The sequence below is a fragment of the Typopeltis vanoorti genome, chromosome 1 (assembly GCF_054136105.1).
Source record: "Typopeltis vanoorti isolate ZY-2024b chromosome 1, IOZ_Tvanoo_1.0, whole genome shotgun sequence".
Classification (NCBI taxonomy): domain Eukaryota; kingdom Metazoa; phylum Arthropoda; class Arachnida; order Uropygi; family Thelyphonidae; genus Typopeltis; species Typopeltis vanoorti.
This window is the reverse complement of record NC_143549.1, coordinates 92375038-92402672: the sequence shown is the minus strand read 5'-3', so window position 1 is coordinate 92402672 and position 27635 is coordinate 92375038. Positions and strand designations below refer to the sequence as shown.

General features: G+C 36.1%; 1 protein-coding gene across 2 annotated transcripts in view; it reads right to left on the bottom strand.

The window, feature by feature from the left end:
* Nucleotides 1-27635, bottom strand: part of LOC150110205 (zinc finger protein ush-like) — a 199952-nt gene that overhangs the window by 43462 nt on the left and 128855 nt on the right. For both annotated transcript variants that reach the window (XM_090398353.1, XM_090398361.1), the window contains exons 2-4: nucleotides 8511-8716; nucleotides 6469-6589; nucleotides 5497-6006 (exon numbers count right to left, since the gene is read on the bottom strand). In XM_090398353.1, coding sequence (XP_090254479.1) covers nucleotides 5497-6006; nucleotides 6469-6589; nucleotides 8511-8716 — 837 coding nt within the window. The remainder of the gene's footprint in view (nucleotides 1-5496; nucleotides 6007-6468; nucleotides 6590-8510; nucleotides 8717-27635) is intronic.

The window sequence follows — 27635 nt, the reverse complement described above, 5'->3', positions numbered from 1 at the left end:
TGTGCTCTGGAAAGTGGTGATTTAATAATGCCAGATTTCTGAGATGGATGACGAGCGGAAGAATTGTGAATGTAGCGACCTGAGAATGTAGGCTTGCGAGAGACAGACGTGGCGATGGAACCGTCTTCTTTTCTTTTGATGTGTAAATCCAAAAAAGAGATACCCTGTGGATATATCCGTCTGATATAGTTGAATTGTTCAAGTTTGTTATTGCATCAGGTTACTTCACCTGGAAAGGTCAAATTTACAAGCAAGAAGAAGGAACAGCAATGGGATCTCCTTTATCACCAAACCTAGAAAACTTGTTTCTAGAACACCTTGAGGAAAAAATATTCACTTTTGAACCCAAACCGAAAAATTGGTTAAGATATGTCGACGACGTATTTGCAGTCTGGGATCATTCCGAACATGAATTACAACTGTTTCTAGATAAAATTAACCTTCTTCATCATCGCATTAACTTTACGTTAGAAAAAGAATCTCCACAGGGTATCTCCTTTTTGGATTTACACATCAAAAGAAAAGAAGACGGTTCCATCGCCACGTCTGTCTTTCGCAAGCCTACATTCTCAGGTCGCTACATTCACAATTCTTCCGCTCGTCATCCATCTCAGAAATCTGGCATTATTAAATCACTAGTTTCCAGAGCACACAAATTCTGCTCCTCTGAAGAATCTTTAAACCAGGAATTAGAAGTAATCAAAAATACAGCCATCCTAAATGGATATAATCCTAAAACAACTCAAAAAATCATCAGTAGTCACTTCTCCACACATCAAACCAGACAGGAAGAAGTCCATAGCATTCCCATACCTTACGTTAAATGCATCTCAGAACGTCTTTCTAAAATTATGAAGAAATACAATTTTGCCACTACTTACAAACCCATCAACCAAATTTACAACTTGTTACCTCCTCCTAAGGACAAACTCTCACCTTTGATGTTGCCTGGTGTTTATGAGATTCCATGCTCATGCAAATTCTCTTACTTTGGACAGACAGGTAGGTCTGTTCAGAAACGTATCTCGGAACATCAAGACCACATTCGTCTTTTTAAACCGCAGAAATCTGGCCTCTCTCAACACGGAATTGAAAATCTAAACCATAGGATCCATTGGGAAAAGTCGAAACTTTTACATAGGTCTTTATATAAACATGAACGTTTATACAAAGAAAGTTCTGAAGCCCTACTACACAGACCAAACTTAAACCGCAACGACGTTCTTACTATTCCTAAAGTATGGGAAATTGTCATACAAAATTGTGTTAAATATATATATTTTTATTTTTTATTATTACTTCTGTAGCACGTTATGCACGTTTAATGAGATTCTATTGTAATCATGCGCCCTAACTATATGTTATTCCTATTATTGTTTAAAACTACTGTACTGATGAGGTCCTAAGATACTTAGGATGAAATATTTACAATTAAATAATTCTAACTGTGGTTAATACATGTGTTTCTTTTAATTATATTATATTATAATTGAAGATTTGTATCATTTACCGACAGACATCAATTTCAATGTGTACTGAAAATTTAGACAACAATTAGAACATCTAGCCCAAAATCTGCAGTATTGCTAGTAACCTTGATGCAAATAGCAAAATCTATGTTTTTCAATTATTTGAATAAAAATTTTTTTGCAAATCCCATTTTAAACTTGAACATATTAATACACCATAATTAAAATCTTATAAAGTTCTATAAATAATGACGGCCACTATTTTATATTCTTATTCTTAATGGTGAATATCAAGAGTAGGGAGGATGAAACCCTGGGAGGGTTATGGATGGCAATGCTGTAGCCAATGAAGTTCTAACCGAGACTCGGCTATTGCTGTTACCCTCCTGCCATGATCAGAGCTTTAATAGCTCAATAACACCTTATCCCTACACTGTCCTCTACAGATAACGGGGAAGATGAAAAGCATTCTTGCTTCGCCCCTTTAAGCCAGTCCTTATAAGGACTTATATTCTTAATTACGGCTACAATTGAATATTCTTTAGGCAAACCCCGTGTTGCGGCAGGGATAAGAATAGCGCTACTGTAGCCAATGCATATCGTAAGAGGCGACTAAAATGGCAAGCAGATTTTCGCTCTCTCAGGTTTCTTCCGAAATTTTGCTCCCGGTGAGGGGGGGGAACTTAGATTTCGGGGGAGGTTTCCTGAAAGAGCATTTTGAGTTTCTGGAGAGGGTGTTCTTTGGCGTGATCCGTGAGAGGCCTTGTCGGTGGATGCTTTTCCTTGGAATATGAGCGGTTCTGCTCAGTGGTGGTGGGGGGGGGGGCGTCTCTGACTGGAACCAAACGCTGAGTTGGAGGTCTTTCGGCCACTCGTAGGGAGCGGTCCGGAGGATCGTCTTAATTTTTAGAGAGGGCTTTACTTACGTACCACTCCGTGTGGTGGCCGGGATAAGAATAGCCCCCCCCTCCCCCCCCACTGTAGCCAATGCACGTTGTACGAGGTGACTAAAATGGGTACCCAGGAAGGGTAATTGGATGGCAATGTATAGCCAATGAAGTTTTAACTGAGGCTCCGCTACCCTGTTACCCTTCTGCCATGATCAGACCTTATAGATCTGTATATTACCTCATTCATACATTTTCTTCTACAGATAACGGGGAATATGAAAAGCATTCTTGCTTCGCCCATCTATTACCTCATCCATACATTATATTCTTTATTGCATAGTACAAACATTTGCTACAGTGGTTGATCAAGCGGATAGTTCTCCCACTGAACTGGGTGGATTGAAATCCCATTGAGAGTGAAGATGTTTGTGAATATTACACGATGCGAAACTAACTTCATGCTTTTGGTTTTTCTTAGGGGCCTAGTCGAACTTTGTCTTTCGCCTTTTAGGATTTACATTAAATTTTTTTTTAAAAAAAGGATAATTTTAACCTTTTTTTTTTCATTACATATGCATAATTTTGGAGAAGGTAATAATAAAATGTAAAGATAAAAACACTTCTTTCTAATGTCTCTAAAATTTTAATTTTTCAATTATAAAGTGAAGTTCCAAAAACATTTCGATTTTAAATTCTGAGACATTCAATTTCAGCGACTTCAGAAAGGTCAAGGAATCCCCCAGCGATATTTAGAAAATAGCTGAAATTAGAACTATAGAAGAATATTTTCTTCTTCTTCTTCTTCTTCCATACTCACAATAATCTAGAAACGGTCGAAGAGAAAGTTACCTGTCCGTGTGTGTGTGTGTGTGTTTCACGCATTTGAAGAGATAGGTGAAGAATTCTTGTCTTCCTCCGCAGGATAGCAATTTCTTTATAGAACACCTCACTCTCCTCTCCAGCCTGCCTAAAGACTGAAGAGATCAAAAGCAGAAGCCAATAAGCACAGCAGACGCTGCTGATATCGTTCGCTGACGGACAGGTAACTTTCTTTCTTCGTCGTCTCGAGAAGTGAGAGCGGATCGGATTGCTGAGGGTCGGACCGTGACCGCAAGTCATAAATCTGCCCTACCGGCAGCGAAATGTACGGAAGCGGGAATGCTTGGATAGAAAGAGAGCATCGTCTGGAAATTGAAGTGACTTGAAACACGTTTATAATTGGTGGGTATGTTCAGTGACAGACCTTCGAATGGAAGTGGAAATAATTCTATGAATGATTTGTGTTGTTGTTGTTGTTGTTGCCATACAGTAGTTAAGAAATAATTGCAAAGATCAATGTTTGTGAAGAACGGTCAAAAATGTGAACGATAATAAAGAGAGAGAGAAAAAAAAAAAGCTCTTTGTTTAGCTACAAGTACGTTGTCTGTGGAGAGAGAGAGAGAGAGAGAGAGAGAGTGTTTCTTAGGTTGGTTTGTCTGTTTTGTGAAAAGAACTGCTTAGCCCTTGTGGAGAATGTGTAATTATGTCTCAGTGTTCTCAGATTAGTCAGAAAGAATCAGTGGCGCACCCCAGGAAGTCCAAGGAGCACTGTCCCCCACCCAAAAAAAAAAAGAAAAATTTCCAAAAATCTTTTCCTAATTAAAATTCTTTTTTTTTTATTTATGTTGTGTCATGTCTTCTATTTCTATACTACTTATGAATTAGCTGTCACATAAGGTGGGAGAATATCCTATAGCTGTCGGGAATCTCGTCTGCTGTGAACGCAAGGCGAACGAAGTAGTGCTCGGGCAGACCAAGCGCTACTTCATTTGCCCGAGCCAGGCCAGAGGAGATCACGGGTATCATGGATTGGCGATCATTGCAGATACTCAGTCATAGGTCATATACGGTGCGTAGTGTGTATTCTCAAATCGTCTACTCAACTCTCCCCCCCCACACACCAAGATTAAATCCTGGGTGTATCACTGGAAAGAATCAACGCCTGGTCTTTTATTTATTTATTTATTTATTCGTATGGCGTTTCCTCCCTTTTTCTCCCCCGTCCCTATTGGGGCGAGTTGAGTCCCCTCATGGGGGGGGTAAGTATTTATGACTGTAGATCCGTGCGTGTGTTCACGGGGCCGGTTTGCCTGCTTGCGCGATGAAAAATCCCAGATAAACTGGCGGAAAAACCCTACTGCCCGCGCCCAAGACCGACCAACTTGGCTATGGCTGAGGAAGATCCTCAAATTCCTCACGTCTTCGACGGGAATCGAACCTGGGACACTCCTTTCCCAAGCATATGGTTGCGAAGCGCAGCCACTAGGCTAACCGAGCGGACTGGTTTTTCATGGGTAGTGGGAAGTTTCGGATAGAAAGAAAGGGGCATGAATCTATTAGGGATGCGACAAATTTGATTTAGAGCTTTTTTTCCCCCTCAAAGTTGGACCATTTGTCAGCTTCAGCTTGGTTGGCCGAGTAAATACCATCTGCAGTCTCCAATCGCACTCTTGTCGTCGATGGTTGTGAAAATCTTCAGGTGGTAGACTAGCTGTCCGGGTAGTGTCATTCCACAGATTTTCGATCTGGCTACGAATATCATCCCATCCTACGAATATATGGTAATTAACAGAGATTTGGATATGGTCAGCATCAATATCCTTTACCAACCTGACAGAAGTCTTAGAACAAGACACGTGAGGTATTTGGGCTCCTTGGGATCTCCCATTTATAAGAGATGGGCTACTGTAGCTGTATCGAGTACTGCATTTTTTTTTTTTTTTTTTTTTAAATTCCGGATGATGTATCCAAAACGAGCTGTTAAATTGCTCCATGATCAGACCTCCATGAAGAATTATTTTTTACTCCTATAGGGGAGGGTATCCAGCCATCTAAAGAAGTTGGATATCATTCAAGGTCAGAACAGTTTCCAAAGGTGGAATTGTGGTTTCCTTTTGTTAAGCTGAATACCCCCCCCCCGTTACTTTCGAAAGCTTCGTTAGCCTCCCTCCCATCGCAGAGAGAGAGAGAGAGAGAGAGAGAGAGAAAGAAAGAGAATATTACATAATTATGATAAGAAAACTATTTTCCGATAATATTTCCGCTAGTGTGCGCAATGACCTGCGCAGTTTGCCTAAAAACAAGGAGACAATTCTCACCTGACGAAATCGAAGACGGCAGTCCGAAAGGAAACGCGGAAAGGTTGTTTAAACCATTGAGTCCTCCTGAAACTCCAAGATGGCCATCTTTGAACAGATCACCGTGACATACGGAACCAGGTGAGGGCGGAGAGAAGGATGGCGACGGAGAAGACGGTTCCTGTTTCACTCGGTTCCTGAAGCTACCGTTCGACGGTTGCTCAGGATGAGCATCGCGCGCTTCGGCCGTCCCCTCCGTTATTCTGTCGTCCTTGGCCGTCTCCTCGGTGGTAGAGTCGCTAAATGCTTCGGTGTCAGAACTGGATGTGCGTTTCTTGTACGGGGGATGCTGGAACTCCGGCAGCATCGTCAACGTTTGGACAGAGGTCGAAGTTGGAAAAGTGTTCGAAGACAGATAAGGGTGGGACACACTCAGAGTCGAAGGGGGCGAGCTGTGGATAGTTCGACAGCAAGAGGTCAGTTCATGATCGGCTTCCGTGTCCCTGGTCACTGTACACCACACCTCATCCCCTGAAAAAAAATAAATAAATAAATAAAGCGAAACAATCTCTTAAGTAAGATAAACAGTTTACTCGATCACACTAAATACAAAAAAAATAATAAACACCACTTCGAAAACAATAAAGTACACAGTGTTTGTCATATTAGTTAATTTATTTATGTTGGTATTAAACATTTAAGCCGTAGTTCGCCTTTTCTCCAGCAGGCGGGGCTACTTACTCGGTTTTCATTATTAGATTTCTAACACAACTATGTAGCAATGCTACGTAGTTGTGTTAGAAATTCATTGTTTAGTTCGGTTGAATTGGAGAGCATTTGTTTTAGTGAGAACCCTTTCCATTGTTTATAAGTGGCTTCAATTGTAGCAATACTAGAACGACGATTATTATGACGGACTAAAAAAAAATAATTAAACTAAGTTATATCATTCCTACAAGCTTCGTTGCTAACTTATCGTAGTGAGCTTCTTACCTTCTATCGAAATAATTAACGTAGCGTCGTGTGACCTGGATGCCGTCCTTACTAACTTCAACCAACTTCCGGCTCCATCCCTTATTAACAAGTGAACGGGAATTCCTTCGACGTTCTTAGTCTGGAAAAAAAATACATTATGTAAGGGAAAAAAAAGTTCAGGTAACATTCCTTTTTATTATATGCATTTTAAATGTTTAACAAAAATTAAGGGGAAAATAATTTAAACATTCTTAAACTATTGTGTTGTATTTTTGCCTAAAATATTATCATCCTTATAACTTACATATTCTGAATCTGTTCTTATAACTTACATATCAGTACTGAATCACATTTCTGCATTAATTATGATGTTAATTAACATAATGATTTTTTAAATTTAAAACAACAAAATTAGTGTATAATTATATAAGTATATAATTATACACTTAAGTGTGTGTGTGTGTGTGTGTGTGTGTGTGTGTGTGTGTGTGTGTGTGTGTGTGTGTGTGTGTGTGTGTGTGTATTTCTTCTTTTTTTGTCAGTATATAAAACAATTAATATAACTGTCATTAGATTCAATTTGTTTGAATTATGAGTCAAATGTAAATTTCACCGTTGCCATGGAAATATATTGTTCTATAACGTGAATTTAACTGTTGCTACGACAACGCCTTCATCATGAATAGAAATAGAGAATTCTTTCTTCCTAAGTATTCGAAATCACATGCAGCAGCTGCGTGCGTGTGTGTGTGTGCAACGAGTATAACGAAAGAATATCGCAACATTTACCGACATGTGTGTGTGTTGGCTTAAAGAATACAAAGAAATATCGGCTTGTGCGAGATTTCATCATTATTCAGAATTACCGCAAAAACAACTAAACTGATGAGTAGGCAGGAACCTGTTACTTGCGTATTCTGAAGGGGAGTTTGCGTTTCGAGAAGGAAACTCAGATTTATTGAAGGTGCTCTCCACACTTCATGGAAATGTTGGGAAATTCTGATTGGTACAAATGGTCAATCAACATAAAACTATAAATATTACAACTATCATTATTATTATTTTGACTTCAGTATGTTGTGCTTTAGCTGTCTAAAGAAAAGACAGTATCCGAGAAAGATCATGTGGGAATTCGTAATTACGTAAGGGCCTTACGTAATTAGATTATATCTTCCCACCAAGTTCACTTTCATTTGATAATGATTCCAACCCTGATGTGGTTGGCAGAGTGGGTAGCGAATCCACTCTTCAACCAACAGGAGCTGCGAGTTCGAATCCCGCCGTAAGCACGGATGTGCGTTTTCAAAAAAAAACAAAAACTATTTGGTTAGTGATGATGATAGTATTTAGCCTTACAGCTGTTTGGGGGTAGCTATATACGCCACCATCTAGGGAAATGATTATGAGCAAGGTACTTTCCCGTTGCCTTCTTTGCCGTACTATATCCTGTGTGTTCACGGGTCCGGTTTGCCTGCTTGCGGGAGGAAAAACTCCAGATTAACTGGGGAGGAAAAAAACTGCTGTCCACGCCCAAGATCGGCTAACTTAGCTATGGTAGATCCTTAAGCTCCTCCCGTCATCGACGGGAATCGAACCTAGGACACTCCTTCCCCAGGCTTACTAAGCGCACAGCCACCAGGCTAACCGCGCGAACATTTGGTTATTATCATTAATCATATTGGTTAGGATAGCTAAGCACTTTTCTAGTGATTAATATTTAGGTCGAAGACCGTAGAATTAAGATAACAGTTCAGTTCAAATTTTTGAAGAAGAACGATCAGCAGTACATATTTAAAATATTTCTGTAGATTAAATTCAAATGTTAAAAGATGTTACGGGGGATCGTTGAACTCAAATCCAACAGACTTAAAAGTACTGAACACATAACCGACTGTTTTGCAAAAGGTTAAACTCTGAGAGTTTAAAATGTTCGGTGGAGTTTTATTCCAAGCATAAGCTTATTCAGGAGCTAAAAACGGATTACGAAAAAAAAAAAATAATAAAAAAAATGCAACTAGTCAATGTAAACACGGAAAAACGGCACAAGAACGAATACCCACCTCTACAATCGTTCCTCCTGTAACTCCGCACTCCGTTTCCTTGACAACAGAACCGGTGTATGGCCCAAACAGCGTTCCCTCCCTAAGAGGAAGTTGCGTGAACACCGAGTACTCAAGGCTGGAGTCTTGGGATTCTTTAAGAGTAAGAACATCTGTTGGCAAGTGGAGAACACCTGCAATCACTTCCAAATCGTCGTCCGCCTTTCCTAGAAAAAAGAAACAATAAGGTCCAATAAAAATTACATCCTTTTATGTAATTAGGGAAATTACTCCTAGAGGTCGCTGCATTAAATAACGATTAATTATTTCAAATGGAATTTCTGCACACTTGGCTTCCTTCGATGTTACGAATTGATCTATTGGGAGTAATTAGGAAAAAGAACAATAACTTGAAATAGTTCGCGTGACATCTCGGGGTGACGGAAGTGTACCCCTCTTTTTCTAAAGACTAGGAGAATTACAGTATTTTGGACACCACTTCCTCTTTTACAAGTATTTTAAGAAATCATTATTTCTCATAAATAATGGCCGATGCGGGATTTAAGGGATAATCACAAGAAGAGACAAAAGAAACAATTTGTCATAACCTTCAAGCAAGCAGACCTCTCCCTAAGATAGTTAGCATATTTCATGATAAATTAGTGAGTATACATCTAAATTTCCTTTGCCATCATTTAATGTGGGGGGAAAATCCATTAAAGACAAATGATCAGAGACTACATGCATACCGACAGATGTTTTTGGACTTGCTAATCTACCTGTTGATCGAAGAGGTCGGAGTCATGTTCGTTTATAAGTTATAAATTCATAATAAATTGTGTGTGCCAAATTATATATTATCTTGGACAGAGGAGCATCTATATCTTCGTTTAAATCAGGATATGAATCATATTTACCGGATTTAAATTTTTTCCCCTGAATATTATATGAATGAAGAAAATTATTTCTTCTGATATTTTTGTATATATCAGTTAATAGCTTCAAATATATAATTACGAAATAATAAGAGAAAAATATAGACTATATAATGTATGATGAGAAGTTTTTCGTCACTGTTAGTGCAGTTATGAATGAAATAAATTTTTATTGTAGAATTGGAATTCTACAATAAAAAAAATAGAATTCAACAATAAAATGCATTTTTATTTGCCTTAAAGAATAAAATACTTTAATACACTAGTTCAAAACAATAGAAATTTACCATCGAATTCAACAATGTATAAAGCATAACCATGGAAACACCAAGTGTATCCATGGAAACAAGAAATGTATGAATTTCCATATTGTTACAGTATCTTTAGTGTGAATTTCATTATTATTTTTTTTTCCTTTTTTTTTCTCGTTTCCATGACAACGAAGCTCTAACCGAAATAGAGAAATATAAAAGGAATTAAAAGCTACAATAAAATAAAAATCAAGTAGATATAAAAGAGTGTTTAAGCAGCGGGGGATTAACAATCGAATGAAAACATGGTACCAGCAGAAAACGTTGTTATTCAACGAATTACGACACGTAATAAATTAACCTGAATCAAGAAAGAGAAAAATACGATTTTTTTTTCTTTTATTTATTTTATTTTTTTACGAGGCTAATATTATACTCGAGCAACCTAATAATAAACACTAAAAGAAACGGTAATTTTTCTTCGGCAGAGACCCCACCTGAAACACTAAAATTTTCGAAAATAGCAATCATCATTCTGGGCGGATACTGTGTTTACGATCGACGAAAAACACGGGACTGTACAAGCACCACAGTCGAATGGATGTAATTACTGCCAACGTGTTTTCTGTCGTGTTATGACCCCCGGGTCAGAAGAACGCCGCAGATTAACGGGTACGACATCACCTTAACAGCGAAGGTTGTTTCCATTGACTGAAGATTACTATAATCACGCAGAATCCAGTAGAAGGAAAAAAAAAAATGGGTTTTTATCAGGCGATCGGCAAGTTGACTTCTGCCAGTAACAGGAAATAGCGAGCTATGATAGACACGGTTTGATCAATCAGTGGCCTCGGGCACACTGCTTCGAGAGCCAGTTATTAAAATGTGTTCTCGTACCTGCAGGACAGGTAGCTCCATCTGTAAACGACTGATACAGAACACCGATCATGCAAGCGTTCCTCCGCTCAAGTTAAGTAGTCTGGAGCATTATATCGAGGCCCCCGTTTCGTGTCGCTGATGGAAATCGGGAGAATAATGGCCACCTGATAGTTAGCCCTGCGCTTAGATGTTTATAATTCCATTAACGTGTGTGTGAATGAAATTATCAATTGAGTTCCGACTCCCGGTGTGGAAATATTTTATTATGAGAAAGATTTTTTTAAATGTTTTCGACTAGAATTTGAAATTATTTGGAAAAAGTTATATTGGTTACATTAAGATTAAAAAAAAAAAAAAATTCGGGACAATACGAATGTATTTTTTTTAAAACTTCTGTATATTGAGGCTTGAGAATTAAAAAGTAGTCAGCGAAAAGAATCGAGGGTTGTTCTTTTTTCATTCTTTTTATTATTATTTTAATGGTAATCCAAAAATGGTAAACTTGTCACAAATCAAGATAATGGAAACCCTGCCCTCTTAGAGAAGGAATACGTGATTTACTCAATCGACTACAGACTTTCAATGAATATGGTGACGACGGTCTCATAGAGGTCGAAGAAAACATTCCCCCTACCCCAAAGTGATTTTTTTTACGTTTAGATATTTCGCGTTTTAATGTTATAACTTTGGTATACAGAAACAGAGAGAGAGAGAGAGAGAGAGAGAGAGAGAGAGAGAGAGGGGGGGGGGGAATCTTTGCTATTCTATTTCCAAAAATTATTATGTTGATTTTTTCGTTTCGTCTTTTTTTTTTTTTTTTTTTTTTTTTTTTTTAATAAACGAAGCCCTTTGGTCGTGACCTGAGGCACCTTCATCTGGTCTCTTTCGACTAAAGGTGAGTTAGCCAGTCTCATACGAAGGTAGGGTTTTTTCATCTGGAAACTCGGGTTTTTCGTCCCCCAGAACAGGCAAACCGGCCCCCGTGAACACACATGGATTACAGTCATGAATACGTCCCAGCCGTATGCCAGTCCCAAGCTCGGAAAAAATGTTGGGTGGTGGTGGGGGGGGAGCAGTGGTGAACTACCCTTTAAAAATCTCACCAACAATACTTTGTGGGCAAAGTCTACAAAAGTCACCTACGGTCGGAAATGGCTGAAAGGGAAAATCAGATACAGAAAACACTAAAGATTCGGTTTCTATATCCTGTGATTTAAGAAGAAAACCGATAAACTGGCCTAAGAACACACGTTGTCGACCGACATAATACATACCTCATGACATATTTGCCTCGACCTCGTTCAAAAGAACCCGTTTTAGTAAGTACGAAAAAAAGACAGTGTAACTTTCTTTGAAAAGACCCGGATTCGAACCCCGTCTCGGGAAGCGGGGAACATTTAAGGAATGTTCAATGACAAGTTCCTTAACCGATCTCGTATACCACGATAGCCAAAATACTTTAGGCCACGAAGCAAGCGTGATATATCTTTCAACCGAGTGTGTTCCTAAGCTGGTTTGTGTTGCAAAAAAATTTATAATATAATATAGGACAACTCACCTTTAGCTGAAAGTCATTATAATAGTTCCATGAGTAATACACGGGGTTTGAACCTCATCCGTGTTTCCAACCATATAGTACAATATATTTTTTCTTACACTGCTGAGGTATTGTCGTTAATTGGAGACTACTCAACGAAAATTGGAATACCCGGAGAAAAACTTGATTATTAGTTTTGTCTGACGGAAGTTATCCATAACGTGAGTTACGAGATAACCATAAATTAGCAACAAAAAAAAAAAAGAAGTCTGAACACTACTTACATAACGTGAAAAGTATGAATTCTGATAAATATATCTCTAATATCGTCTGTTAGTGATTTCTGAACGGTCTGACGATCAGCGAACTAAAGTGCGACTTCTGCTATTTCTTTTCTTAGAGTATTCGGTTAAATGATATCCATCTAATACATACGACTCCGAAGAAGGCACTTCTTTAAGATGTTCTTTTCACTTGGTTAACATCTCGCACTCGATGCGAACATCACCCCCCCACCCCCGCCCTCACTTTCGCGCTGATATTTCTATTGTAAATACGGCAATAAACTTAAAGATGAAAGTCATTCCCGCTGGCAACACTAATGACGCCATTACATATGTACATGGGTCCAGCGATTGCGTCGAACTCGCAACAAATCAAGGTAGTGTTCGGTGTTACGTTCGGTGTCACCATGAAGCAGGATGCTGGCCCTACAGCTTCCAATAGTAATTTATCTCACAATATAGGCACATACACACGCACATACAGAGACGCTGACGGACTTCGAGATAAGTGTAAGACTCACCGTCCACGCAATACTATTTCTTTGGGCATCCGTGCATGTGTTATCTTCTCGGGCAGCTCCCGCACTGTGTGAGACGTGTCCTGGCGTGACTGGGCATCAATCTTACCTCCGGACTGTACACCGACTGCCAACTATACCCCGAGGATGGTTTAAAATGATCCTATATGGAACACAATCTCCCCACTATTTACACTCAACGTCACGTCCATCTTTGGTCTCTAGTGACAGGTGAATGATAGGATCTCTTCGTCAACCCCCAGCAGGAAGGTTTGACGTGTCTTTGTTCTTTCACACCACGTAAGAGGTGTGCAGATGTCAGCGAAGAGTATGTGAAAACAGAATGTGTGAACAGTAACACTAACAACATGGATACGATTTTTTTTTTTTCTTCTTCTTCTTCTTCTTGGAGATATTGGACGCTTTTATTTATGGCATTGTCTACTGCTTGGTTTACGTAGAATCGTAGGAAGTTTACGCGCTGTAGAACTGATGTCGTGTCTTGGGTGAGAAGAATAAAGTGAACATAAACATTGTTATGGACAACGTAACATTATGGACATGAAAGCTGTGAGACGTTGATTTCGATTTGTGACTTTTGGCCTTGCGTTCAAAATATATTACTTAGCTTGTAACGCATGAAATGTTTCTAATTTAGAAGATTAATATCGCTTGTGTTCAGTCACCGTACGTATGGTTTTATATTTACCGTTATTTAGCGATGCTTTAGTAATGGAGAGTGTATTGTTACCTTCTATTCATTGTTGGAGGAATTTTCTATATGTATTGTTGATTTCGTTTATAGTTCAATAATACTACAACAATGTTGAATTTGTATTGTTTATAAGAGAAACAAATAAACTCAACAGAACATTCGCCTTTAAGTTGTAGTTTAATTTTAATTGTGCTAATTCAACTTCAGTTTTATATAAAACTTTTGTAATATTACGTTATCCTATAAACTGATATCGTCTGCGAACACGGAGAGAGTTTTTTTTTTTTTTTTTTTCAAATTGGCCTTATATATGAAACAATTTTGATAGTATCAACTAAATACCTAATGATAAATTTATACATTTATACAAATACTACTTGCAAGCGAGAAAATTCGATATGTTAACGCAAAGCTTTTAAGATGTTAAGAAATACGCCAATAGCAGAGCTCAATAATCTGATGGGGGAGACTAAATCAATCAGAACGTATCGATAAAAGAATGCTTTTATATACGTTCTGATTATCGATAAAAGAATGCTTGTTGTCTTATTATATATAAGAAATCGTCTTATATTCATCAAGTAAAATAATTAATTTTATTGGTTAGTTATTATTATTATTCTTTTTTTTAAGATTCGTTTTGCGAAATGCGTCAAGACCTACTAGACGATTTATCTGTCTGTCTGTCCACGTTTATGTTAATCCATTAATGTTTCATCAGATTTCAATGAACTTCAGGATTTGGGATAAAACTTTGTCGAACTATGTTTGTTTAAATTACAGTTGGACGATTTATAGTGCCAAAATTAAATTATAGTGCCATGGGCGGCAGTGCGGAATTGCAGCATCCCCAATTTTTCTCTCTACATATAAATATATTTATTAATTTATTTATATTTGCTTGTAATATTTAATTTTATCATCAACAATGCTATACAATTCTCTTATTTTGTATAAACAAATAATAAAAAACCATCTTGTAGCACTTAGGAGGGCGAAGGATGCTAGCAGCACTGTGTTTACCACAGTGTCATATTGCTACGCGCGCAAGCATATGTACGTCATAGTGAGATGCGAGCCATTAGCGTAATGAGGCACTGTCCGTTGCGCAGTTCCACTGTTGTTTATATGCAGTTTGTGCCAGTAGTAGATTTTTCGTAGTGCTTATCATGTTGACTCCGTCTCTTTAAATATTTGGACGTTACAATTAAAGACATAACATTTGTTATAGTTTTATTTTAGAACATTATTGGGGTTATGATAATGGATTTTTATTTTTAAGTAATTTTGAATTATACCAAACTGTATTATTTTATCGATAATAAACAATATTGTTTCATGTTTAATTTTTTTTTTTATTTTTTACCATAATTTTGATATTAAATACGTACACACTATACTTCCCGTGTGTATGTATATTTCGAAAGTTTGCAGCAACCCCCCCCCCCTACGATTTCAAGCCACGAGCCGCCACCGGCCCCTACCAAAACCATCCTTCAGTGATCGCATTCAAAACAGATGGAATGTTTATGAAAAAAATAAAAAATAATAAAAATACACGAATAATTCATTACCATTTCTATGAGTATTTCTAGAGACTTAAGTGATCTGCTGATAAACCATATTTTGATTTCAAATATTGGATAAAAATCTGTTTGGCCGGATAGTTTTTTTTCCCCATCCCTTTAGTGAATATCTAAAATATTACGTTACTTACATATCGTATTATGTTATAATCACAAGTATTAAAAACATTTTTTCTGAAAATGCTTTGGGACTCTTAGAGTTCATATTTTAACTTCACAAATTTCAGAGTCATTTTATTTAAAATTTAATTAAAAAGTTACGGTAATAATAAAGAGGAATAATGAATTCCGTGTGTATATCTGCAAATGATCGTTAAATAATTCTTAATGTGCGTGTGTAAGAGAATATCAACAATTGAGTATCATCATGATACTGTATATTGCTATGTAAACGGCGAAATTCTGTTTTGGGAAAGATTGCTGCCTCGTGCATCTTTAGAGGCACCACAGTCGCCTGGTGGTCATCGAACGTGTTCTTAAACTCATCCACTCCATTTAATTCACTCGATAGCAGTAAACATTGTATAATCTGTTGACAATTTATCAATTCAAACCAACAAAAATCATATTTGTTTACTTTCTGTATTAGATAACGTTTTATCTGGGCCTTCCCTCTTACTATCAGTCAATTTCGATTATTTTCTCTTATGTTAAGTAGTGATTTTCATTTTTTTTTTTTTAATTTGCATTAATTTCTTATGGGATAAAATATTTATTTGGGTTTCGTTTGGACTGATGACTTCGTCTCTTCTTAAAATCCCTTTTGGTTACAAAATACACAAAAAAAGTCACCTTTGGATGAGCGATTTTGAATTGAGAATGCTATAAAAAAAAAAAAATTTCCACTTCTGCGATTTAACTCGTAACTAATCATCTGCACCCATAACTTTATAATGACGAAAACAAATGGGTTGTTTGCGACCCACACCTGATTGATTGTAATGTTTCTGGGACGGTGTATGTTCCTAGTGTAATTGATAACCCAAACACTTAATTTTAACCTGTTAGCTGAGAAAACAATGGTTGCAAAATGTCACATCAGTAAGCACCCTCTATCTTTTATTTCAGATATCACTTCTCTAATGCAAATATTGTCACCAATCACGATTACGTGTACCAGATCAATATATTCACCATTTATTCTAAGAAAGCGCTTTTACAAAATCACTTAAATATTTGTCTTGTCCCGGAGTCTTTCATTTATCAGCTTCAGAAGAGGATTGAATAAATAAATAAAAAAAAAAAAGGGACGAATAATTTTTCCACAGTTTTCTAGTAAAATATCATCTGTTATCGACAGAAGTGATTACATTGTTATGGTCCCTGGAGTTACCATGACAACCATTATGGTTGTCACAGCATCACCTTGGTAACCAATCAATACGATCAGTTATTAACAATACATTATAATGTGTTGCCAATACCGCCTTCGCTACAAATATACAACATAATGACGATTGGAATTTGGGCAAAACGCACTTTTTATATATATATATATATATGTGTGTGTGTGTGTGTGTGTGTGTGTGTGTTTGTACACGCGCTCTCTCTCTCTTTGGAAAACATTTTGTCTCATTCAAATCGTTATCGGTGGAGTGTTGCATTCTGTAATGCATCACGACGCTCTCAATACGGCAAGTAGCCATGGATAATAATGGACACAGATTTGATTGGCAACGGTTTTGCTATAGATAACGAATGGTTTATTTGCTACTTAAATAATCTTTTCTCCTTTTTTTTTTTTTTTTTTTTTTTTGTAAAAATACCCTCGGTTTCTTGCAAAGTTTTTTTTTTTTTTTTTTTTTTTTTTTTTTTTTTTTTTTTTTAAGAAAAGAGCTCGCGCAAAGCCAATATTGGAAATCACATCCCGAAGCGATAAGTTAGCTTGATGTGTGTCCTATCGGCTATTCTGTATCTGTTTAGTGAACTCACTCGACTAATTACAACTAAATAGTCCGATGCCGTACGAAAAATGTACAAAAAAATGAACGCTGCATCTGTTTGTTTATAAAATAGAATGAGAGAGAGAGAGAGTTGAGAATGTTTTTTTTTCTTCTTCTCGTTGTTGAACAATATTACTAATGAAGAGAATTATTTGAAATGGTTTTATTGTTAATGCAAATGATAGATAATGAATCCAATGTATAGGAATACAGATTAAGGCTCTCTTGCTACACTTTTCACATATAAGGTAGGAAATTTATACTACGTAATGAAGATTACGAGTCATATATGATTATCATAATTGTATATATTCATTTGTTACGTCTTGTTCAACGACGTACAAACTTTATCCGGATGGTAGGTCTTATCATCATCGAATGTTGTGTCAATCTGCGTTCCTTCATTGACATGTCCCTTTTGAAAGGGAAAATATCAACCGTTCCACTGCCGTATTAAAAAAAAAGCCCTTATAATTGTATCTCGAGTTCTAATCAGGATTTGAATCCAGATCGCGGCTCGTGCAAAGGTGGAGCAAGCTCCGTATGCTATCATAATGGCTAATATTTAAGAAAAAGTGAATTCTGAGCACAGATAGATGTTTGTTTTATTTGGTTATGGATATTTTTGTCTTGATTATTTACTGTTTGGTATACGAAGCGTAAGTTTTAACCTCTGGGCCTTAAAACCATAATTGCGCTTTAAGTAATCTTGTAAAAACCAATTTTAAGCTATAAAAAAAAAGAAGGAAAATTACTTTTCCTGACTCAAAAATCACGTTGTCTTTCTTTTCCCCGCTAGCACAGCGTTTAAATGTTCTAAGAAAATCCGCTGAAAACTCAATAAACGAGAAGTAATAATTAAAACTTTAAAAGTAAGTCGCATATTCACATGGCACTTTTTTTTTTTTTTGACTGAAATCAATTTCGGACAATAACGGTCCTGTATAAAGAGAGAGCTAAATAGTAGGCTAATAAATAGTTTGGTTTAAGAAGCATTAATAAGGATCCCAATGACCAAATTTCATAAAAATCCGTCGATTGGTTTAGGAAATTAAAGACCTAAATGCATCCATAATAAAGCAATGTGATACTATCATTTTGCTAGTAAATATCATTCAAAACTCTTTTTCTTCGGGAATCTAATAACAGCTCGGTCCTCCTAGTAGTTACTCCAATTGAATATTGAAATTGAATATTATTATTACAATAATGGATCAGTCAGATCAAACAAGTCTTCTGACGCTAAAAGATAATTTTGATACGGAAATTATTAATACTGATATCACCTATAATATGATCTTGCTGGACAGAGATCGTTTATGGAACATTTAACTACTTCATAACAGAAAAATATGAGAAATGTAAAACTCTGACTATGTTGTCTTTTGCTTCAATCGCACCAGTAAATGTTGCGAGTGGACTGAAGAAGATTGGAGGCTGATGGAGGAGGGGTATCAGTTACGTATCCAAATATGTAAATACATTTAAATCTTAAAAAATACTTAAGAATTTTATTTCACACATATTCGTAATTGATTCATAATTTTTTAATAATCCATTAGTCTTTTTGAGATGTCGAATTTAAAAACAGTGGAAGATTATGAAGTTAGGTCAACTAGTATACAATATTTGTATCCTTTCGCTTTTGTTGACTTTAGAAGGTTTAAAGCAGTTCATTGTAGCAAGCAATACATATTAACAATAAGAGGGTCTAACAATTAATTCTCTTTTATTGTTGAGTTCCATAAGTTCCTTATCGCGATCTGTGCTAAGTGATATTTTCATCTGGAGGGTTTCAGCACATTTTTTATGCTTTTTTTTCCCCTTCCCTTGACTTTTGTAATACATCGTTCGGAACTTTCGGAGAAGTTGAATCTTAATAGAAATGCAGTACGCATGAGCACACTTCGAAATCGAGAATTATTTCAATTGCGAGGATTAGGGATTTTTTTTTTCTACTTTGTACTGGAGCTATGATATTTGTTCATAAACGTGTATCTCCCCCCTCCCCCCCAAAAAAAAACAGCATCAACAAATTGATTTCAAATTGAACACAGAATTAATTGACTGGCTGTAAAGCTTTAGTTGCCTCTGCACTAATCCACTAACATGTGTTTTCACAAGTTTATCTTTTTCTAAATGAACAAACTAAATTAATTAATTGTCTTCTTCCATAATTAATTAACCGTATCTAATCCAATACCGTGTTGTTTTATGCAGGAAAAAACAACTTCGTTCGCACAGTGAAAAGTGGAAAAGTGACTTGAAATGTATTTTGACACCCGAAACAATAAGTAGAGATAGAGTGATAGAAAGATTTTAATGATATGAGGAAATGCTTCGATCATTTGATAGCAATGTTTATCTATCTACCGGAGATAATGTCAACCTCTTTTTTTTTCTTTCTTTCTTTCTTGTGGCGAACAGTTCAATCATTCACTGACATCTTCCTAAAGAACCTTTAGATTCTTGTTTTTGTTTTATTGTTTGCAATATTTTAAGCAACCTTGAAATTCATCATAGAATCAAATCAATCTCCCTTTTATAATCAAACAGTTTCCTGAATAATTTTTTCCCCTTTTGTTTCTATTGATCCGCTGTTGTTGCTATTGTTTCAAATCAACAATGAGGAAAGAATTTCCTTAAAAAGAACAAAACAATGCCTTCGATCATTCATTTCTTCATTTTTCCTTATTTCCTAATCAAATAGCTGTTTATCAAAATATCATTATATATGCACGCATTGTATTTGATTAATAAAAAAAAACGTCCAGGAACATAAACGCTTAAAAACATGACACACATAACTGCACAGACTAATAACAATTATTATTTGCACCCATAGATGGCGTGCATGTCGTATTAGAGAATATTAATTTTCCATATAAAAGAAAAGAATGACAATGCACTAGCGAGATACATAAATATTCGTGTCATGTTCTGAGAAATAACAGCGTGACATTTGTAACTAGCTGTACCTATTTTACATAATATAATCTACCGAGCCCAGGAGGGATATATTTCCTTATTTGCCCGTCAAAGATCTGGGTCGAGAATGTGTTTTGGATCCAACAGTCATTTCATATTAACTAGCATGCAAGGCCATTCTGTAAACCGTATTATATCATAATCAAAAACGTGTCTTAAACCTACGTTTTTTTGATTACTGACAGTGAGTGGACATTGGCAGGTTTTATTAATAAAAGAAGAATCAATAATAAGCTGTCACTTTCGGATTAGGATATCGTCAGTTAAATCTTGTGAAATAAAATGTCTTTTACCTTCTAGAGAAAACAAAAGTAATTGAGTTCGTTATCAGGGAAAAAAAAAAAAGAAATATGGGTGAGGAAAATAATTGTTTACATTGCAATAACCAGTTCAATCATCGCTAGCCACTTATCTGTTGTTAAAAAACCAAAGATTTGCAGATTTCAAGAAAAAATAACAAAAAAAAAAACGGAAAAGGAAAACATGTTTTGTTTAATTTAAAAAATGATTCGCAATAATACAGTTAAAAAATGTGCAGACGAGTTTGTTAACAATCAACAATATTAACTTGTGCACGCTATTCACGAGTTTAATTGTTAGAACTTTTATGTAGGTTTCCTGAAACAGTTCGTTGTGAGCGCCATCTGATTTTATTTTTCGTTACTCATACAAATAAAAAACGAGGGGGGGGGAAAGAGAAATGACGAGAGCATAAAAAGAAAAAATATATATTAAAGCGCTTAAATTTAATTGCCAGCTGTCAGGCAACGTTTCACTATTATTTTTCACTTTTTATATATATATTTTTTTTCAGCAACAAGTTCAAGCGAGAAATAAAGTTTAAAAATAAACGAATACCCAGAGACATGTTTTGTATCGGTAGTCAAATAAAATGTGAAAGAGAGCGTACTTTATATTGAGAAGGATGGTAGAGACGCGCTAGTTATTTTCCTTTCGACTTTGCCCCAGGGGGGAACAAGTCACCAAACAACAATCGGTAGCAACTCCATGCAGATCCAGTTCTACTGTTGAAGCTGCCTTACTACACCCGTCGGTTGAACCTAGAGAGAGCACCTCCATTTGTAATGCTGCCACTGTATTATCCTTACATACATCTTGTGTAGAAGACTCAAACAGTACGAATGTGCTTCTATAAGTACATTCATCTCGAAACGGAGTGATAAGAAGTTATGATATATAGGTAAGTGCCCACCGTAGCCGACGTAAACTGGCTGCTGGCAGATAATGCTCGAGCTGATTCTCCATGCCGGTGATTCGTATCAGCTACGATGGAAAACGAGGGCATTTGATGGGGAATGCATGGCTTATCACCAGTAATCACACACTCGGCAAAAACAGGAAATTAATTCTAAGCCCAAACGTGTCATAACTCAGCACATTTGCAACATACAAAGATAAGGACGTACATTTATTATATATCACGCCATGACTTTTTTGAAAAACCCCGATAACCACGCTTCAACATCAAGAGATTTATTATGAGATGAACTTCGATCGTACGGTCTCATTTTTACTGTGAATTCCCTTCACTGGCGGCTCTCTCTCTCTCTCTCTCTCTCTCTTATACGTCTAGCTCACACACACACACACACACACATACGTACACACACACATACACACACACACACTCACACAAAATTCTCGGCCTCAAGTAATAACTTTGCCTCTCCCACTCCAGGCACAGGAAGAGGACGAAAAAGGATTGTTTCTCTTTCTCCTGAAGAGGCTGTGGATGATCGTAGCTTGTCTTGCAGCGACATTGAAATATATAAACCCCGCCAGCTGTTCACTCTAACTTCCTACGAAACGATTGGTGGATGACAAGTACCATAGAGTGCTCAAGTTTTATAAGCCAAAGAGGAAATTCAAAACGTGTTTGTTTGTTTGTTTGTTTGTTAGGTAAAAAAAAAAAAAATGGTTTGTTTACATTATTCCTAAACAATGAGCATTTTATACTCTGAAAGAAATGCTTCGATATAGACACTGCATCGTTATTTTCAACAATAAGTGTGCACGGATTCCTTTGTTAAGTATAAACTATACGTAAATAGGTATTGGTTAATTTCAACAATACGCGCCAGCGCAAAATCACGCGGAGCCTATTGTTAAACTATACGTAGACAGTTGTTGATTTCAACATCACGTGGATCCCATTGTTAAGAAAACGTAAATAGGTTTGTTAATTTCAACACAAGCACGTGATCTATTAATCTATCCAACGTATATATTATATACAATAACACATACACACATATGCTAAAATCTCCTTTACGTCATCTATCGAATTTTCTTTTGATTTTCTCTCCGTTCCTCTAAATTTATCCGCTCATCAAGAGTAGTTATAGCGTTGATTATATGCTAAATATATTTGTCACAAAGATGGGCACAAGTTGATAACATTAACTATTAACTTGCGAATGTAATTTTACGGCACAATTCTGATAAAATCAACAGTTAAGATCGATAGAGGCCTAAATGTGAATATAATGACCTTCACTTTTCAATGTTCTCCTCGGTTATAAATACCCAACATTGAACGTTGATTTCAACAGTCGGCGTCAGAGATTTCTTTTACCGACAAAATGCGAAAATGGACATTCTAGAGTCGAAATAAAATTGTCGTCGATTCACGCTTGGTTAATTATAGTGTAATAAATTATAAAATTAATTTTACCATTAGTCGAAAGCATCAAAGTATGTAACTGCACATCTATTTTCTTATTCTATAAGCCAGTGATTTGAAACTTTTTTGTTGTTGTTGTTGTTGTTGTTCCTGTCACTGCATTGACATCCGGCTTCATGGGGGAGGGGGGGGTGCGAATGAATAACTATGTTAAGGGATCAAAAAATATGTATATATATTTAAAATTATCAACTGATTCCGATGTAAATCTGTTGTCAATGTAGTGAGTGACAAAAAATCTTTTAAAATTTATTTAAAATGCTAAAATAATAAAAAAAAACTTCGAATAATTAAAATTTCAAAACCATCTCGGATGGGCCGCATTTTAACGAGCTAGGAGAAGATTTCACGGGCCATATGTGGCTGCAGGAGCCCTACCACTGCTCTAAGAAATACGCAATTCTTACTCTCGAACCCAATATCCTTCTTTATTTTAAGATTTTAATTATTTTGATTTCCAGCTGTTCAATACTTGCCATTTAATTAAACTAATTAATAAAGTAGAAAATCTTTTCACAAAATTACGTTATTTATAATTTTTTCCTAAAAAAAAAAAAAAAGAAAGATATATTTATGGATTTTTATTCCAATCGTCTGAACTCTGTTTCATGATAAAAAGAATAGCGAAGAGCATACAAAACGATTATTTGATCTTTTTTTCCTGAGAAGGGGATGATCTGAGTACCAACACGTTCTCTGATGGGGCCGCGAATTTCTTGCAGTGTGATAACGGGTGCCCAGGATAGCGATGGTATTGAAACGAAGTCAGCCGAACATAAATGATGCCAGTTTCAAAGAATTGCTTTCACTAAATACGGATATACTTCACCAAGGTCTTTTGTTTAAGGGGAGGGGGTTGCGAAAGAATATATTTATTCAAGATATATATTTTTATTTTATTTTATTTTTTTTTTTTTCGATCGATACCAATGTATTTGGAAGGACTGCGAGAACTGATAGTTATCTCACTTGGTTCTATTGTTTTTCAGTGATTTGTGAATAATAATAATAATAATAATAATAATAATCGCACAATACGTAAATGAGATCTTATATAAGCATATTGGCGATTTTAATCTAAAAACTGTATTGATGATGTTGACTAGCTTCGTACTTTTAAGCAAGCACTACGCCTCCTAAATTCTAGTACAGTACAAGAACGCGAGTTCCTTCCAAAGTCTTATTCGCGTCCCAAGAGAAGCCTGTTTATTGAATAAGTGTCGCTGATCGGCTGACTACCTTCTAGTCAGTGGTTTCAAATTCATCTCGGCAAAATCTAAACACAGAAGTAAGAATGAAATTTCTCCAAGACATTAAGGTGAACAAACGCACAAAAATGAATAAATAAATAAAAAGCATAATCCAGAAATGTACAATAAATAAAACATGCATCAGCCAATTATATACACCCAATAACATCATAGCACGTGTTGCTAAACTTGCAACTTCGTGTTAGTTTCATTAAAATGAACAGGCGCATCCATTGTGACGTAAATGCATAAATTATATGGTTAACAGATACCAAAGTAAAACAATATATTTCCGTTAATATTTTAAGCGTTATTTTAACTATAGAAACTTAAACGAAATAAAAGGCGGATTATAATAAAAAATATAACAGGAAATGTTATTTTTTAAAGGAGATATTTAATATATAAATCTTGTATTCTAGAACATATGCGTATTTGTTAATTATATAATCTTACAATTAGCTGCACAAACTCCTTTGGTGAAGGACAAAACTTTTAAACATTAGATTAACGTTCGCAGATGAATTACGTGGTCAGAACCACTTCTAAAATTGATCAGATTTCCGACAGCGTCTACACTCAGTAAACGTTAATATATCACCAGATTTTATCTGCACACTTGGTTAATAACTGCGCCTCGCAGAGATGGTATGTTAGACATTTCTAATCGGATTATTAAACTAATCAATATTGACCTTCGAAACCCTGATCGAATACGCTATAGGCTACGGGGCTGTAACCACTCTGTTTAATGTCCCGAAGGCTGCTTAATTCTGTTACCATGAGAGATGTCCAGATGATATCAATATTACTGTTCACTTGCTGAAGATAACGTCAATAACCCTTCCGACGAAGAGCGACAGTTACTAAAATCACATGCAAGATGCATTTTCATTATAGCGCTTTACTAATGCAGAGTTGCATCGTACTGAGCATGCGCCAACTTGTTTCTAACAATACGGTGGATTGAAGCCGCTGCTAGCTTTAAGTTTGTGTGCATAGGTGGTAGTTTGTGGATTGACCGGTGCTTTCTGACTAAATAAAAGATAATCGTTATATTATTCCCTCCGTCCCTCGTTTCGTCCCCCAGGTTTCATCAGTATGCTTATCAGATAGAGCATCGCATTCCAACATTATAAATAGATAACTTTAAGTCAGCACGATAATTTTATTCTATTCTAGTTTTATCTGTTCCTTCAATTGGCTTTTAAATTGCTCTCTCTGTCTCTCTCTCTCTCTCACTCTCTCTCTCTCACTCTCTCTCTGGGGTATCCGCAGGTATAAATTATTACAATGAATTTATTAAAATTCTTCCTGAACCATCATGGATACGGATGGATGACACTCGTTCCATTGTTTTCAAATATCTGAATCCAATCAAAACTTCCTCACCGTATGATGCATACTAAGCCTTGACTTACCTACTGCATTTTCGGTACACAAAAAATATCAACTTACTACACCTCGTTCCTCTCTGGTACATTTTAGTCTGTGGAAGGTCACGTTCGCGAGGTGAATTCAACAAGGTCATCACTGATTATTCAAGGTCGAATTACTGATAGCGATTGAAGTGAGTGTATGAGGAGGATGGATCATCGATTAACCGAACTTCCCCTCTTGAAGACACCGCTGAGAAATTTTACGGAACATGAGAACAGTATTCTAAGTTTGAGCATATTCGTACGACGTTAGTAGCTGAACAGGTGAGAAGTAGCCTCTTGAGGGAAAATGATTTTTTATTTTTTATTTTTTAGAAAACTGGAGAAGTTATTGTTGGGATGTCTCTGTTCGGAAAAACTAGAGATTTTTTAATTCCTTTAAAAGATAGAAATGGAGACAGATATCTAATATTATCTGGTGATCTGGAATATATCAAAGGTGAACTGGGATTCTTTTTGCATGAAAGATGGAGAGATTATGTTTTGGTACCACTGTAAGACAGTTTACAAAACAATCCAATCGACTAATTTTCAGATCGTTATATTAATTTTTTTTCTTTTATCATAAGAAAATTATGACTTAGAAATACGTTCTTCCCCTCCTTCCCCTTCTTTGTCGATTTTTCAATGGATAAAGATGAGGGGGGGGGGGGAAACTTACTATATGGAAATACCATTTTGTCGTTTCAAAATTTAATTCTAAAGGAAAAAAGAAACACACGTAACAACTACTACTGGTTCTAGTAAGCTTCGTTAACTAAACGTTTAACTAAAATTATTTTACATTTTTTTCGTAAAATTTTAAAATGAATAAAAGTATCCTTTAAATGTACATAGCATTTCATGACGAATCATTGCAAAATATAAACTGTAGATAAGTGGTAATTACACCATAAAACAACACTATTTATTATCAACTTGGATGTCACTTAAAAGTCTTCGCTTCCTCACCACAGATCAAGAGTTCATTCGCTTTTTCTGACATCCAAGAGCATGGAAACGAACATAAAACTATTAGGCTTAACATCCTCTAATGCTTGTAAAAATGCCCAATTAAGACTAAAACCCACAGAAGTGATTTTTGCGCAAGTTGAAACGTACCTCTTGTAGTGTTTCCATGACAACAATAGTGATGCTTGCTTTTGCCATGGTCCGAACTATATCCTCAGTAAATTAAATTAATTTCTGCTAAATTTAAATTAAAAGATAATTTTTAAATTGTTGTTACTGAAGGATATCTACATCAAATGGATTAATTAATTACTGTTATTTTTATCGTTTTATTCTCTCATTTAGTTTGCGAGAGTATCAGCGTTTATAGCCGTGTTCTTTCATCGTGAGGTTCTCTTTCCTTTTAGCACGTAGACAAACCTTTCGTCATTCACAGGTCTAGTAAAAGTAAAAATATCATCTTAAGAGATCTTAAATATGAGCAAGTACGTTAGGATACACAGTATGATAATAATAAATACCGTTTATGAGAATATGATGACAACAAGAGAAAGTAGGTCACGCGAAGATAAACCTCGACTGCGAAAGTCATTGTCATGGCCGAAGAAAATGTGACAAAGTTCATGATACGATTAGGGATGATGGGGCCCTTTAGCAATAGAAATAGTTCTGAGCAGTTAACCTTCTTTACGGTATCGTACAAACTACGTTAAGTGGCGAATTAGAGATGCCAAAGCACCAGCAAGGCTTCGAGTACAAAATAGTTCTTTAAAAAAATTATGGCCAATGAAATAATCATTCCCTCTCTCTCTCTCTCTCTCTCTCTCTCCGGAGAATAACTGCCATTATCGAGAACTGTCACTTCATTTATCCATTGATTGAAAGAGAACAATTTAATAAACTGTTCTCTTTAAATCAATGTTGAAACAGTTGTAGAATTATCGAAAGATCTCTTGGACAAATTTCCGAAAGCCAGATTGGTTTGATATATTCGGACCTGAAAATTGTGAAAAATACCCGGAGTGTATCGACGCAAATTTGTGCAACAGACGAAATTTGAATTCTTATTGACCCTGATCCTTGCTTTCCTCTTTTTTAATATCTAACTTGGGAAACTCATGTAATAGAATTGGGTCGAGAACTTTTGGAGCATCGATGGGTTACAA